The sequence below is a fragment of the Strongylocentrotus purpuratus genome, unplaced genomic scaffold (genome assembly GCF_000002235.5).
Source record: "Strongylocentrotus purpuratus isolate Spur 01 unplaced genomic scaffold, Spur_5.0 spur5_scaffold_5, whole genome shotgun sequence".
Lineage (NCBI taxonomy): Eukaryota > Metazoa > Echinodermata > Echinoidea > Camarodonta > Strongylocentrotidae > Strongylocentrotus > Strongylocentrotus purpuratus.
In genome coordinates, this window is record NW_022145611.1 from 16817875 (window position 1) to 16835429 (window position 17555).

A 17555-nucleotide genomic window follows, 5' to 3' on the forward strand; every position below is an offset into this window, starting at 1 on the left:
TATTCTAAGTTCATGTTTGGAAATCAAAATCAGTGATCATGGTAATCCCGGTTTGGCAAATCAGTCACATACTCTTTACATTTTTGTTATCAGGGACTTCTCTGTCTCTCTTTATTCATGGAATTATCAGCACAGAAACATTACCTACCTGACTATGGTGAAGGTACATTATGTGAAACATAACTTGGCATTCCTTATAAAAAAGAAAATGTGATCTGTCAAAATGAGAGGGGAATGTCAAATTGTGAGGCTGATTACTTCAAGAAAGTACAAAATCTTTCAATGTACTACCATATTCCATGCATTTTTATTCTTTGAACCCACAGGCAGGGGACGTCATTTACGTCTGTTCCCCATTGCTTGCCTGGATGGTGAGGCGACCGTCATCAAGGTAGAGGAACCCAGGGGGTGCACCATGTTCACTACCGGTATCATCCGCCAAGGCTCCACCACGTGCATGTGCGTAGCCATGAAGCGCACCGTCCTCATCTATGAATTCAACCGTAACAAGGGAAGGCATAAGCGCATCAAGGAGGTCACTCTACCGGCTCCGGCTCAGTGCATGGAGGTGTTTGGAGGAAGGCTCTGCGCAGGCTACACATCGGGCTTCGGAATGTTCAGCATACAGATGCAGGGCCAGCATGTAGAACGTGAGTAGATTTTAATATGTATTTGTACTATGAGTATCTTATACAGTAGCTTGCAACTGCACCATGTGAGAGAGAGAGAGAGAGAGAGAGAGAGAGAGAGAGAGAGAGAGAGAGGATTGAGGAGTCTTGAAAAGGACTCTGACTTGGTAATCTTTCTTGGAGGTGTATCTTGTGAGTTTTTATTAATCAAGTGGAAAATGTTAATCTTTTATTTTATTTTACAGTTGAGAATTATTACAGAAAATATTAGATATTTTATGGACATTACATCTACACCTATGCAATCCGTCAGTAGTAGAATATCTGTATTAACATCTGGAATCACCCTGAAAAGAAATTTGTGTGGTGGTATTTTCAGACCTATCATGACGTTGTGAGCAAGAAAAGTAACTTGGGTATTGAGATGATGCCGATTTATTTAGTATTGCTAGCCTTGCATATTATTCCTAGCAGAAAGTAGTTTGAAAGCAAGTGGAAGTGGGAGTTAGGAAGAAAGATGTATGACATAGCAGAGTAGAACATATGAAGTAGTCATAATAATTTGTAATTATCTAAGGTCCTGTAGCAATTTCAAGCTTTTCGTAGAAGATGAAATTATTGTGTAATCTTGCATTTTGTTCTCAGCTCTGCTGAACATTGATGATCCATCCTTGAGGTTCTTAATTGACATCCCTACTGAAGCACTAGCAGCTGTACAGATCAGTGAAAGAGAGTATCTACTCTGCTTCTCAAGTAAGTATTTTAGCAGTCTTGATATATATCAATTGATGATAGTATCACTCTTGTAAACACCTTTAGCATCTTTGAAAATATCTTGTAAAAGTCATTTTAAAAGGCATAAAATGTTGATTCAAATCATTCATATTTTCTATTATCAAGGAGATTTCATGTTCTTGATGTGGAATTTATAAAAAGTCTAAAATACTTCAAGTTTTGCTTTTGAATATATTTTATTTTAAGGCTACAAATGGCTCTCCATAATGTTTAAGTCCAACTTAGAGTTAAGTTCAACTTAGAATCTTGTGAAACACCCCCCAGCACAATTAAAAACAACACCTTGATAAGGAAATGATTGATTGATGCTTTTGTACACTTAAACTTAAAACATTGTAGTTGATGGTGGAGTTTATGCTATTTTCATGAGGTGTGGATCATCCCATTAGTAAAAAAATTACCCATTTGATTTTGTTTAAAAAAGGTCATATATTCAGAAATATGTATTGTAGTCTTGAAGTGTAGTTTTCCTTTGGCAATACTAGCGCTTATTTTGTCATTGTCTTTTTCCCCTATCATAGCTCTTGGTGTGTATGTGGACTTCCAGGGTAGGCGGACAAGGGAGCAGGAGCTTATGTGGCCTTCCCATCCAACTGAAATTGGTAAGTTTAAAACTCCTTGAATCTCGGTAAGATGTAGCAATGTCTTCAAAATTCTATACAATAAGCGCCTTGTTCCCTTAAAGGAACTAAATTTGTTGTTTCCCAAATATTAGAAATTGTGAATCTGTATGTGAATTACAATGAGAAGGGTTGTTTTGACAAATTTGTTTCATATAAACAGTATGAAGTGAATGTGAGGATATTGTTGCATAGCCTTAGATTTGTGATACCATTGTGATGTCATAATAAGAGGCACTGTGTGATGCCTTTTTTCCAGTGAATAGGATTGGAGCCCTTGTGTTGTCTTATACAATTAGTTTGCTCTAGGAGTTTTGTTGTTGTTGTCTAACTGATGTTTATATTTATTTTTTCCTCATTTTCAGCCTTCAACAGTCCATACCTGATTGTATATAGTGACATCTCTGTAGATATCTATGACATTGGGATCATGGAGTGGGTTCAGACGATACCCATCAAAGGAGTAAGTATCCAGGAATTACTAGAAGAGTATTAGCCCTTTCTTAAAAACAGTTGGGATTAATGGCAGCTTATTGGTGATTGATATCAATCACAAATTTGTACAAAAGAGATAGGAGACTGCAAAATTGCGAGTGATTGGAGGACTTGCGATTGATTTGGATCGATCGCAACTCTTTGTAAGATGTGGCCCTGGAATCATGAATTTAAATTTAGTCACCCTCTCTCATGAAGGTTTCATAGTATTGGCTTAAATTATTTGCCCAAAACTGCCATTTTGGAAGTTTGCACTCTAGCTACTGGAATACAAAACTTCAAAGGTCTTTACTCGACATTCAAGGAAGAAACCACTAAATTCTAGAGCAGTTACAAGTACCATCCATTGGACAATAACATCCAAACAAATACTCTCAAAATGATTAGTCCCCCAAGAGCTATTATCCATGTAGCAAAATGAACACAGTGAGACCTACTCATTCAGACTTATTATCTTTATCAATAGAACCAAGGCAATTGTGTATTAAAACAGTTACCGTGTACTCCAAGGATAATGGTATTTATGTAGAATGGTAATTGCATGTAACACCATTACTTCACTTTTCTACAGACGAGGCAACTGTCATGGGATGGCAGCTTGAACCTGAGCTTTGTCACCGATCTTCATGCACCACGCCTTGTGTACTTCCACAACCGACTTGCTGTATCAGGTAAACAGCTAATGCAACGTGTTTCTTAAACTTTTGAGAGTGCCCAGAACCGTTAAACCAATGACTCTCTCTCTCTCTCATTTGATAGCAAGATCGGTAAGATCAGTCAAAGCATAGAGTACTGCCAGAATGGCAGTGTAATTAATGGATTGTTAATTATGCACAACATGCTTTTGCATTTTTTATTTATTTTTATCTGACACCATGTTGGCAATATGGCGAGGTGCTATTATAGCGGTGCTTATTGTTTGATACGTACAGATTTTAAAAAACATTATTTTCTGTAAAACATTGCCAAAATTAAACTATTCGTCTGCGTAGATATGTTTTAATAAATCTTGAATCATGAACCATGGTCATGACTTTTGCTTTTGAAAGGCCCCTTATGTTCTGCAATTTCCTACGATCTCTTTAAATCAGGTAATTGGTATCAAATGGATGGGTTCTCATTTCAGATTGTTCTCTATATCATTTTCCTTACTTTGTACAGATCATGAGAAGTTGAATATCCAAACAGTCGTCAAGTCCAGCAAGCAACAAGCTAACAAGAGAAAGTTCTCCTTCAAATCCAAAGATGAAATCAGAAAGTAAGTTTTCTTTGTGCCAATCTTCCCCTGCACCCCAATAAGTCCTGGATATGTGATTGAAAGTTGATCCACAAAAGATCAATGTTAGATGCTGTGTTTTTTTGGACCCACCCTATAGTGATGTTATTTATTACTAGACTTACTCTACCCGATCCTAATGCATTGCTGGAATGTGTATTATTACACATGGTATAAATTGTTTGCTGTTTTTGAATCCCTACCAATCCCTTGTTGTTGATTATGAAGTGTTTAATCGAAACAAATTCAACCATTTAGGGATGAATTAACTCACTAGATGGCACATTTTATGAACGTGCTGTGCCTATTACCCCCCTCCTTTGCTTCTAATAGTGTCCATGCAAGATGTTATGTATATACCGTCTGCTTTGATAACTTGCATGTTAATCATTCATATTGACTCATATGCCTGGTTTTGCAATGTAATTTAATCATTTTTTAAAGTAGAAGTATAGAAAAGCATATATTTTTATCCATGTATGTTTATTTTACATTATCCTTTTGATAAAAACAAAACTTGTATGGTGAGCAGATCAACAAAGTTTCAACCCAGGTATGTAGTCTCATCCACAGACTCTAATTCATTCGGATCCTGCATATTTATTTATTAGCCTGATTTGCTCTTTATAACCCATAATCTATGTCTTTTCTGATCAACTTTAGTTGTGCGGATTCATTACTTTTTCTTTATTCATTTCATTTATTCAGACATTTAGTTTATATCATTTGTTCGTGTTTTTCTTCTTTTAAATGCATTTTCAAAACATCAGTTACACAGTGGTCAACTATCCTTAATGAACATTATTACCAAAATTATTATCATCACTCTATTTAATTAATTGTTGATATTTACTAATAAATACTACATCAATTGAGCAGCACTCTGCTTGCTGTTCATTCCTCTAAGTAGAGAAAACTGATAAATATGCATGCAATTGTCGTGCCATTTGAATTAAAATGGTCTCCATGTCATTGTGGTATTAACAGCTGTTCTCATTTTTGATATTTTCTGTAAAGTGTACAGTTGTTATAACTTTTTGTCTAGTTAAGATCATTTCTGTAGAACAAGCATTACTGATAGTTTTGTTGCTCTATTAGGTACTGATTTCTTTTTTTCTTTAAATTTATTTCAATATAATTTGCAGCATTTTGTGTGTCTCTTCCACTTTTCATTCTAAAAAACGTGCCTGAGATGTGATAGTATTGCACAATTTCACTTTGATTAAGAGCCTTCTTTAAATGCTTTAAATTTGATAGTTAAAACTTGAAATATTCTGCTTGTGAGTCTGTAGACCATAGTAGTTAGGTTTAAATTTTGCTCTCATTAAATAAGAATTTGCGTTTATAGACTTCAATCAAATGTTGTAGGTAGTGCTTAGTTTTTATGTAGTTTCGATATAAATTAAATAAGTAAAATTACCTTTTTTTGTCTGGCAAAATTTGAGTTGTGACATAAGAATACTAATGTTGACCTCTTACTCGCTGTGTATTCTGGGCCTATTTTTTAAGTGTGATATCAAAGATCAAGTTCGAGCACTGAATGCACATGGATAAATCCTGAATGCAAAGAACTTTGTTCGGAAAGCACCTTTAGGCACAAAATCCAACATCGTGTCAATTAACAGTTTTCAATACATATATTTGAATTTATATGAACAGGGTAGATGACTATTTTTACCATTTTTGACAGCAGATACAGAGTTATCCATAAATAGGCCTTTTCAGTGTGAACTGCATGAACAGCTGTTTTAGCTCATTCTAAAACCTTTACATGTATTTCCTCAGTTGCCTGTATCATGTTTCTGGTCTTCTTAGTCCTATTTAGTGTTGCAAATGGTTTTAATTTATTAAAATCAAGCCTATGTGTGTTGTCATTCCTGTATAAATCTCTGAATATTGATGATATACATGTAGCATTATTTACATGAATGCACATTATATTGTTTTATCATTATATCTCTCTGTATTCAAATTCATAGAAAGTTGTGTCATACTCATAGAGAATTCAATGAATCTTAGAAAATTGAATTGATTTTTCAAGATGATACCATATTAGTTTAATAATGCATGAATCTCTTCTCCCAAACCATTGTTTTAACAGTGTGCAAAGCAGTTTTATGCAGTTGCCTATAAAATATATAAAAGAGACTTATGCTGTTGTCAATATTCGTCACCTACAACATAGTGATTTTAAGTTTAAAATTCATTCAGGGTACATTGGTAATGAATTTTGTCTATTCTTGCCTCCTTTGACCCAGGTGCAGTAGCTTGGCACCTGATAGAATTTATACTTTGTAATGAAGGATATGCCAATAATAGCCAAATTAAAATCTGGGATGATAATAAAATATATATATGATACTAAAATTAACTTATAAAAGATGAAATAAATAACTGAAAAAACATGAAGATATGAATAGATAAATAAATAGATATATGAATAAATAGATAGATATGTAGATAAATAAGTAGATAAATAAATGAACAAAAACTAATACATGTAGTAATTTCACAGTTATTATTAACTAATCATTTTCAATATTGGGAAATATAACAATTTAACCTTACAAATTATGGAATTTGGTTGTGTGGCAATATTTGGTTATTAATCACTTTGATTATCATCTATATAATACCCGGATGACAGATCAATATTGTTTTCATATTGCTCTGTCATCCGGGAACTTCAACTGTCGATACAATATTGCTTGATTATAACATTTTGTTATTTCGCCAGTCAGCCTGATATAGATAATAATAATAATAATAATATTGTGTGGCTTTGTTTTCGTGTGATACAAGAATAAGAATATATTGCTTTCGCTATGACATTATTTTCTTGTATCACACTCAAAGCCATCCAATATTATATAAATATTGTATTGTGCAGTATATCTATTATATCAACTAAATACAACTGACCAGTTACAAATACCAATTATAATAATTTAAAAGAATTAATTGAAAAATATTAGACATAAAAAATGTAACTGTCTTTAATCCGTCAACTACTCTCTATGATTCATCAAAAGTCTGTATGATATGGAAGTATTTAATATCATGAACTGCCCATCTGCAAAGACTGAGAAAACTGAAGATCAAAGTTGATATAATGGTTTTGATTAAAGCAGCGGTTCTTAGTTGATTGTAAGTAGCTGGTTTCCAATACATAGCACATGCGCATATCCACCACTTTAATTCCCTAATGCATTCATTGATGCATTCAGTTTATGCACTGGTTATGCTTCTGTACAGTGAACAATCTCTATATACTTCTGATGCATGCAAGCTGAAGGATAGTGCATTTGGCATGTATTGGAACTCTCAAACATAGCATGATATAAAATTGATAGTACAGATGTTCTAGTTTCTCTTTTAGTTTTGAAATCTTTTATACCCGTAAAGAACCAGCGATAGGGCTAGAAGGTGCTTTGCTTTTCCTGTGTTAAGTTAAATTATCATGATGCCAGAGCCAGATTTTTAGTGAATTCCTTTATTTTATTGAAAATGTCTAGATGATGGCCAAAGGAGAATTTATAATATAAAGAATTATATACCAATGATGGTAATAACAAAAAAAGAAAAAGGGAAAGACACAGGAAAGTATAAAGAGGTACAAATCACATGATACATATGGCTGCTATTCCTACCCCCCCCCCCCTCCCCCTCAATCATTTTTAGACAGACAGACTCAAGCCAACAATGCACAGCACATGGTAAAAGTTTTCTGTTATGATTTTATAATTTGCAAAATTTGGCATTATATGTTTATCTTTGAAAAGATACAATGCACACAGTACAAGCTTTAAAAAGTTGACTCACAAAATACGGAACCTAGAGAATGCAACTGACACAGCTGATTAGACAAGTATTTTTGATTGTTTGATACCTCGGTCACACTGGCCAAACCAAGACCACACTGACAGCACACTGAACAAGAATATACATTATGGCTAATGGCAAAGAATTGCACTATTTGGATTATTTTGGCCTAGTGACTGTGTTATACTGTTTTATAATAGTGCTAAACCTGTAGGAAAAATATGCAACAGAAAAGGACACTGTTTCCGGAGAGTATCAACTTGACTTTCAATCTAGCCATGCAGATTACATTTATCGTTGAGAAATTTTGAATATCAGCTGTTATTGTTGGAACTATCAACTATAAATGTTTTACTACATGTTGCTACATGGTAATGTACTATTCTCTATGCACACGGTAATCTTTTACAGTGCCAACTGTGCATGCTTTCAAAGCTTGCTTAAAATATATCTAAACCTGTTATTAATAAATTGTTTGCTTGATTTGTTCCTTTACTTGCAGGAATGTGATAATCTCAGCACCTAGTAACTTCAGTCATATCACTCATATGGGACCAGGAGACAGCTTGTCAAAGCTGCAGGATATTCCTGTAAGTATGGATTCTTTAAAGGGATCGTTTAACAATGTAAAATCTGAGATACACGGCCCTACATATTATCAGTGTCTGTGATGTGGTGTAATATGGAAGCCCTAAAAAAAATTCGCTTCAAAATATCAAGAAGTGCCTCAAAAAGTAAAAAATCTTTGAGTGACCGGTTTTACCATACTCATGTTACCCAAAAGACTGTAGTGTTATGAAAAACGTTTGGCAAACGCAAATTTGGTTTTGATTTCCAATCTTAAATATCTTGACAATCAGACAGGCGATCGGCTTGTAAAAGTCCTAGGGTTCCTGACTGACCGAAAGATTTATAATTATCATTGCAGCATGAGCTAAATCCAGGATTTTGTTTCAGAATCTGAGACAAAGTTACCAGATCCCTTTAAAGGGTTATATTTGATTTTTTTAAATATTTTTAAAATGCCTTCTTTTTTTAGGTGAATTGTGGTTTTAAATAACATCTTAAAGAGAATGAAAACTGGCTATATATAACCTCTTGAACCTGCTATGAAACCACTCAGATAAGTATATTCATTGTACATCTTAATTTTGATGTAGGGAGCTGAGAGCAAGCCAGTTCGTATCAAGAGCATGGTCGGTCAGCCGTTGCCTGCCCAGCGAAGTGTGACCAGGCAGAGACCCAACACGGTCATCAACCTCAGCAGGGACTCGGATCAGAACGGTCAGCTTAGCTTGGCACCGTCTGGAGCAGCTAACTTTGAGCTGAGTCTCACATCGCGGGATGGTTCCCAGGGATCACAGGGTTCACCGGATCTCTCGGGATACTCCCCAAGGCACTCCTTAGGAGAGGAAGGTAATGATAAAGCGCTTACCACTGAAGTCTCTAAGCGCTATAACAAACAAAATAAAATGATAAACAATTACATATTAAACAAAACAAAAAATTACAAATTAACCTACAAATTATAATACCTATGAAATATACATCAATGTGAACAGAGTAAGTTAATCATCAAAAGCAATTTTAAATAAATGTGTCTGAAGACAAGTTTTGAATTGGTTGACAGTCTGACAGGTAGGGGAGGATATGTTTCTGTGATCTTATCCTGTCATGTTGAAAGCAACAATGTGGAGTTTTCTGTCCATTCCTTTTAGAATCCAACAAAATTTTACACTGAAATGTTAAAAACATGGCATGAATGAATGACGGCTGCCCATTGAATTGTACAGGAAGTAAATAATAGCTGAGTAATGATAAGAAGATCACACTCCCAGCAGAATGTGTAGTCCAGTGCATATCTATGTAGGTGGTTTCAGGAATGCTTTGAGGATCAACTTTTCGTTACCAGTTTTGCCAAACAACTTAAATTGTGACAGAATGATCAGTTCAAAATACCTTACGAAAGATCACAAGATTACTTTTGATTGTTGTAAATTCTGTTAATCAAATTGTAGTTTCTAGCTTTTCAACTTTGTAAGGTATTTTGGAAAGTAAAGAAACACATTTCCGCATAAATTACTTGTTGTGTATTTACTCCAATTTTAGAGCAATAGTCAAAGATGGTGATCAAAGTCTGCCATAGGCTGGCTACCGGGATATACTTTTTATTATTTGCTATTACCTCTTAATTAGTTTTTCAAGCTATTGAACTTAATAATTTTCTTTTTGCTTTTGTTCCAGCCTCAAGTTCTGGGACGCCGCCTACCCCTCATCGAATGAGCTACGCAGAGCAAGACCAATCATGAGGGCTGCACATGAAGAACACAAAGACTTCAGCTTCCCCTTAGAGTGTCATTGAGTGATTTCAAGTTCGGTGTTAGTGTCAAGACCAATGCATTGTCATTCATTGTAGGCAGTATTGAACACCGGTCACGCAACTAGTGTTAAGGAAATAGTGAGGGTATCGAGTGTTTAGCACCGTGGATGTGAGGATCATCTATGGCATTGATGCTAAGTTAACACTTGACACCAGACCTGAACACTAGACTTGAAATCACTAGCTGATCTCTAAGTCAACTCGTGCTCAACAGCTACCTGAACACTGAAAGCATTACTCTACCCCCCCCCCCCATGAAATCTCTCTGATGCAAGTGTAGTGTCACTCTTTAGGTCTGTTGCTGGTGTGCTTAGCTGAAACCAAACACCAGCCTACAACACTGTTTTTAGAAGCACCTGTCATGGGTGTTAAGCATCAAGAAATGTAATTATAATTTGTTTGAAATGAATAAACTCTCATGGAAGATGCAGCTTTAAAAGCAACTCTTTGAAATATAGCTATGAATATGCATTTTGGGCTTGCTATGAAGAAAAGGGCAAGTTCTTGTGTGGAGGGAATCCATGATAATCGCCTTTTTAGCCCCAATCATTATCATCACCAACATCACCACCACCACAAATATCATCACCTTTATCATCATCATCATCATCATCATCATCATCATCATCATCATCGTCGTCATCGTCATCGTCATCATCATCATCATCATCCCCTTATCAATCATGTTATCACCTTTATTTAGTATCAATAACATTGTCATTGCCCCAATGTATCATTGTACTCAATATCGCCAACATATATATTTCTGTTAGATAAGAACATGCTGGGTATTAACAACTGTAACGGTTTAGGTATAATTGCAGTCTAATAAAGTAACTGAATATGAAAGGGGGGATATCTTTATGGTGTATTGTTCTTTACTGCCATGTGATGCAAATTTAGTGAAAAGAAAATATAATGAAACTTCTCAATTTCCGTTTGAGTTGTTTTTCATACTACTCATCACTGGATATTGTCGGTATAAAGCTTGAGCAAGGTTTAATCCCTTTTGATATCAAATCTGTGATTAATCTGGCAAGTCGAGGATTACTTGTGCGCATTCTCAAGTTTAGGATAAACTTAAGAATTATCATTCTGTTATTATTTTTTACAAATCTTTAAGCATGTTGAAGAAAGTGCTGCATTTCTGTTCTGTGTATCAGATTCTTTTCCTGGACTATTGGAAATTGAACTTCTACATGTCATGATGAGATAAGTGATAAATTAAATTCTACAATATGGTCAGGGCACTTTATGCTAATATCTCTTTAAGCATCATCAGAACCAGTCCATCATTTAAATTGAAAGACATTATAAGCAAAGCTCCAAAATTTATCAATCTTGGCACCACAAAATTCAGTGTTGAGCCAGCACATGTGTGTCCTGAGAATATAACATTAATTTAAATAATAGTAATGCCAGTCATTTTTGTAATGATATTGGGAGATGCAATTATTTAGGGGTGCGAAAGAAGATGAGATTGCATTTCCTGTAGAGTTATAAAAGAATACAGATTGCACTCTTTGAAGGACTTTTGTACCGTGGAAGAAACTTTCCCAAAAGTTAATTTTGTTTAATATACCATTTAAAGGTATTTGCAGGTCACAATAGTAATTTGTAGAATCAATGATTGACCCCTCTCACCATGGTAGAGCCATAGGCAGAAATACAATGTAGCGGCATGTTGGATTTGTGGAAGTACAAGTAGTTATATGAGAAACGGTAGTGCTGGAAGCTACCGAAAGAACAAGATGAGAAATGTGGGGTAGGTTCATCTGAAAATTTCCCTCTAAAAAAGGCGCAGCTCTGCCAAATTGTGTGATTGTTCTAGTTGCACTGTCAAAACTACACCTATTTATTAGCTCGAGTGGAAGATTACAAGGAGTTCCGTAGGGCAAGTTAAAGAGAAAACATTGTTTCGTAGCCTTGGGTCATGTAGAAACTCTCATTTTTGGTTCATTGTTGCAAGTTTGCTTTATATTAAAGGTACATTAATTAGAACAGGACAAAATGGTTCAGCATTTTATGATCTGCTTTCTGCGCCATATTTAGCTTTGATTAAATGGATTTAGAAGGAGCACATGTACCTTCATTTGACTGCAGTGTGAAATGAAAGCTTCTAAAATCTCAATAAAGGCTTTCTGTGCTGGCAACAAAAATGTGGTATTCATATAAAACTTACTTTCCAATGAGTTCCACATGAAAGGCTTTTCCATCCAGTGTTGGGAATAGATTTCAACTTATAAGGTCACTAGCAATTTGTTCCAATGTTTTTTTTATAGAATCATTTGTGAATCATTTGTATTACATTTCCCTTTTTTGTTGTTTTGTCAGTACCAAAATGATAAACTTATTTTCAGGTCCTGTAGAAATTTGTTATTTAATCGTTTACAGAGGTTGATGGCATTTAAAAAATATTATTAGAAAGTGCTTTTATTTGATAAAAGTATCAACCCAAACATTGATGGTTGTTTAAAAAGTTGTTGTTCTTTAACCAAATATTTATCGAGAATAAATTCTGTACAATAAAGTTAAAGTTGGCATCAGTCATAAAGAATTTTTTTTTGTTAATACCTTCTCCACTACAGCATTTAAATTTATCATTTCCTGGAATAGCCTTGTTTGTGTCTTTCAGTAGTACATAGTATCCTAATTTATGACGACAGAAATTCTTTGAAAAAGAGTAAAAAAAACTCTTTAAAAAAAAACTAAGATGTACTTAATTATTTTTGGCTTCCTGTTTATAATCTTTGTCAATCTTGTGTTGCATATTCTGTACAAATGTGAATATTTTTGTTGTTTACCATGTATCTATAAAAACACATTTTTGTTACCCTCTCGAGTATTAACTGTAAATGTACCTTTGATATTGCTAGAGACCCCGACTTGGTATGTATCCCATTTCTGGTTTGGTTTTAAATTCATTATCTCTGTTTTATATTCCCTATTATTAAAGATATAAAGTGCCTAGAATGACATCTCTATATATGTAGGTACATTTTAAATGTAGCAACAGACGGGATGCATCGTAATTCTAGCTGTACTTTGAAAATGTTAGGCACACGGCATTTGTACTGTGAATCGGTTGCAGTGACAATTAGATGGGATGTAGGTAGGGTCTGCCAGAGTGCTACAAAGGTGACTGCTAGTAGCTTCTTTAATACATGGAGTTTATAATGCCTGTCTGGCTGTCAGCAGACAGGACTTGAATGATAGCTTTGTAGGGTCCAAAGATTGGTGTTCATGTGGACCCAGGTGTGCTATCTCAATGCTATGATGCCTAGTAATTTTTATTATGCAAGTTTAAAGGATTGACTAATACAGGATAGCCTGTTGTTATCAGATTGGAAGAGTGCTGTCATGTGCAGATGAGTGTATAGGACTTGCCGCCGACCAAAGCTGGGATTTTCAATTACAAATACATGTAGGAGATTTGGGTGCTGCTGCTGTTCATCACCCAAACCACACATGAATCAAAGTGCATAGGACCAACAGAAGTGTACCGTGTTGTCTTTTATAGCACACATCTTCATTGTAGTCTCCATTTCGACTCCATATATTTTTTTTAGGGAGGGGGGATGTTGCTTTGACAAAAATAGCATTTCCATAGAAAGCAAAACTGCTAAGATTGCCTATGCAGTCAATCAATTCTATTTTCAGATAGGACAGGTTATTTATTGGCAAAGCTCTTGTTGTACAGGATGAATAATAAGGAAATAAAACTTGCATATTGATGAAAGCACCCACACTTCTTCTGTTACCGGTACTCCCACATAATCTAAATACTTGCGCTGAAATTTAACAAAATTTAAGGTCTCAATGGCAAAGCAGCATTTGAACATGATTTTTAAATTGTCTCGAAACAATGAATGTAGTCGGGAGTATGGATGAATAGTTTTTAATCATGTAAAGTCTATCAGTGAATATGTAATTTGACATTTTGATTGGTTTCCTATAAGAGCTGTTAAAATGTGTAGGAATAGATGGTTATCTCGCTCTCTTAAATGGAGATGAACGTGTATAAAAGCAACAGTACTAGTAGGAACAAAATATTCTTCTTTAGGTATAATGCTACTTGTAATTTAGGTATTATAACTGTAGGGAACTTGTAGCACAATTGAATGAATATTTCAAAGTGAGAGCAATCTAATCTTATACTTCTTGAATGAAATCGATCTTAATAATTGACTTAAGAATGCTATCGAAATGAAACATGTGGACCTTGCAGTGAAAATGTTCATATTCCATTGTTAACCATGAGTAGGTCGATCCAACTTGGCTCTGTACAGATATATAGATTATCGTGTGAAAGATGTTTTGGAATTGTGTGATCAGATGCAAATTTTGCAACTCATTTCTTACTTAGATCCATTACTATCATTTCTAACTTAGACCCATTACTATCATTTCAATACGTTTACCAGTAGTCAGTCCATATGTCCATTCATTTGTACCTCTTTTTATTCTCCCTTAGTGCATGATTGCAGTTGTAGTTTTTCTTTTGCTGATGATTACTATATGATACATGGATTGCCAAGCAATCTTATTTTCCTTGTAGCAATGCAAGATGCGCATACTAGATAGCAATCTTATTCATTTTCGTCATGATTATTCAGTGCAACCCTCATTAAATGATACCTTCATTTCTTAGATTCTGTCTGACCTTGATCATGCATTCTGCATACCTTATGGTCAGCTTTAATTTGCCAGGATTGTTTTTTCTTCTCGTCTCGAAATGATAAAATGAAAACTTGATGTACCTGTTCTATGTGTGTGTGGTATATCAAGAGATGGTTAGGTTTAGAGAGGATGAAAATATGAAATATATTGCAATTTGTGTGATTGCTTTTTAACCATGCTTTTTAGGGTAAGCATAGTTGGAAGAAGAAGTCTTGTGTTCTGGCTTATGGAGTAGGCTTTTGTAGAATTATAAACAGTGCCACTGTTTTGTCAGATAACATAAAGAGACAGTTGATAGAATCTATCGTTGTATTCTCTCTTGTGGAGATGGTAATTTGGAAGGAAATTGGGGAATTATTTCAACAGGGTTTCAACATTTTAACAATTCATGTCAGATTTTGAAGGGCGCCGTATCTCAAGCCATGTTGTATTTGGTGAATGTTCACACCTGTAATTAATAAACATACATGGGTTAACTTAAATCGCAAGAACCATATTCACATATCTGCATACTGTTCAAATTGCGAGATGAAACAGTGGCACTGTCATAGAACTCTAGTAAATGAAATCTGCAGGCTAGCCAAAAGTTTGACTGTCTTCCAAGCCTGCACCTCTCCTGTTCCGTATTCTCTCCATCTTGCTCCCCATTGTGGTGTGAAAAATTTGTGTAATGGCCACTTTTCTTCGTCGTAGAGACTAATTAGGGAGTTTTCTTCTTTTTTTTCTGAGTGAGACTATTGATGCTTGCTGTGAGTATTGTGCGTGCACTACTGTGTCTATGAAGATGTATTTATGTCATTGGAGCATGATGGTATAAAGGTTTTTCTTTTCAGTAAATTACTTATAGATCAAGATTATTTACCTCATATTAATTGTCCAAGGTTTAAACGTAGGGGACGAAAGAGTACGAACATTTACCTGTATGCAAAACTAGTATTGGAATTATTTCCTGTATTCGTAGATAACAATGTTGATTTTTATTAATGCTTTATTTGTTTTTTAAAGAAGAGAAGAGATAATTTGCCTTGCTACTAATTGATAATACCGAGATGAATGTTTAACATAGATGTGTCTATAGGCGACTAACTATATAATGAATTAATGCTTGTACACTTTTTTGAGAAGTAGCTTATTAATGTAATTATGATTACTTGTATTATTTATATGTATCAAATATGAGGTTTCTTACTCGTCGGCTCGTTTCCTTTGCAGAGAAAAAAAATGAGCGGATTGTGATTATCTATGTATTTAAAATAATAATGTATGTCGTTGTGTATATTAAGAGGAAGACAGGAGAAGCAATGTACTGTATATTGTATGTCAGGTTTTACTACATTTGTTAATAGTATTATAATGTGATGAGGAATTTAATGAACGAGCAGTTGTTGGAAGTAACAAGATGGGACGTTTTATTGTTGCGTCTGCACTAGTTGTTTCAAGTGAAAGAGAATATACAACAGGTACAGACAGGATTTCTTGCTCTTTGTTTCTTATTTATTCGTGTGTGAGCTGACATAATGTTTGATGGTGATTGATGTTGTGTTTTTTTAAAGCAAACTGTATGGCCCGAATTCACAAAGGAGGTTTGTATACAAACGTTTATGTGCATCATATGACGCGTTTCAATGCGTTTCAGACCAAGGTTCAGACAAACCTTGGTCTGAAACGTGTCATATGACACACATAAACCTCCTTAATGAATTTGGGTCTTTATGGTTGACTGAGTGGGATATTCATTAAAATCCTCACAACAGGAAAAAACCTCAAAGGTAAAGACATGTATCAGACACATGACGATGAAGTATGTCAAATTTTAAAAATTAAAAAATTGACTCCACGCAGTCGAAATTATGCCTCCGCCTGCAACTAGCTCAGTCAGGTTTTTATGAATATTGGCCCTGTTTACAAAGTTAATGCATACTTCTTGAACAGAAGATGATCTCAAAAAATTGCAAGAGGCTTGTTAGACATAGCACAAAAAAAGCAAATTTGATGCCATCAATTACCCATAGGTGAATTTAACATTCACTTCACCTGTCTGAATTGAAATACATTAGGAAGCGGGTCTTTTCATTACTTATGCAGACAGATTTCACATCCTTGATTTTTTAAACTAAAACTCTAATTAAATATTCATGAAGAAATATAACAAACTTCAACATTAAATTTTCAGTCTTGGTAAAAAATAAAGTAAAAACCTGGCGCAGAAAGTGAGAATATGAAAGTTTTTGATCCGCGCGCACAATGACGTTGCGTAATATTGGTTTATGAAGTGGATTTTAGTGCATAATCCTGCATAGTATCAAAGTGATATTTCTTTTACTGTTCATTCCATATTCATTCCATATAAAAAAAATACCAAAGTCTTTCAATGAAAATTCAATTCTGTAATAAAATGTTTTATTTTCAACTAAAATACTCAAGAAAATGGTAGAAAAAATCTTGCGCTTTAATCTGTTAATACCCTGAAGTGCAACAAGATAATTGTAGAATTCATTTGATAAAACATGGCTACTTTTGAAGTACAAGAAGATTTGCAAAAATAAGTTGAAGGATAGGCAATATAGCGCACAGAAATAATCACATTTTACATACAAGAAGACATTCAGATTACAAAGTCAAATTTGCTGTGAAGAAGTATTTTGGCATGTAAAGCCTGCCTCGCATTACACGATCCACCTATTACCACATTGTGGAAGACCTTGCATTTTAACAGATCAGAAATTAAATTGGAATTTCTGTGTAGTTTAACAATTTTGTTTACCAGTCTACCTGCTTGCCTACTTTGACATGGTCAGATCATATACAGGGTGTAGTTATATTTACCTGCTTTTACCAAAAACCAACTCATCACAATA

At 34.6% G+C, this 17555-nt stretch overlaps 1 protein-coding gene across 3 annotated transcripts in view; it reads left to right on the forward strand.

Annotated features, from left to right (window-relative positions):
* Positions 1-16169, forward strand: part of LOC576491 (serine/threonine-protein kinase MRCK alpha) — a 77513-nt gene extending 61344 nt beyond the window's left edge. For 2 of the 3 annotated variants that reach the window (XM_030998609.1, XM_030998611.1), the window contains 10 exons: positions 327-650; positions 1275-1382; positions 1946-2026; positions 2410-2507; positions 3111-3210; positions 3701-3797; positions 4348-4368; positions 8140-8227; positions 8798-9053; positions 9882-16169. In XM_030998609.1, the coding sequence (XP_030854469.1) occupies positions 327-650; positions 1275-1382; positions 1946-2026; positions 2410-2507; positions 3111-3210; positions 3701-3797; positions 4348-4368; positions 8140-8227; positions 8798-9053; positions 9882-9946 (1238 nt within the window). In that variant the 3' untranslated portion in view covers positions 9947-16169. The remainder of the gene's footprint in view (positions 1-326; positions 651-1274; positions 1383-1945; positions 2027-2409; positions 2508-3110; positions 3211-3700; positions 3798-4347; positions 4369-8139; positions 8228-8797; positions 9054-9881) is intronic. The other variant, XM_030998610.1, reaches the window with a different exon arrangement.
* The last annotated feature ends 1386 nt before the right edge of the window (positions 16170-17555 follow it).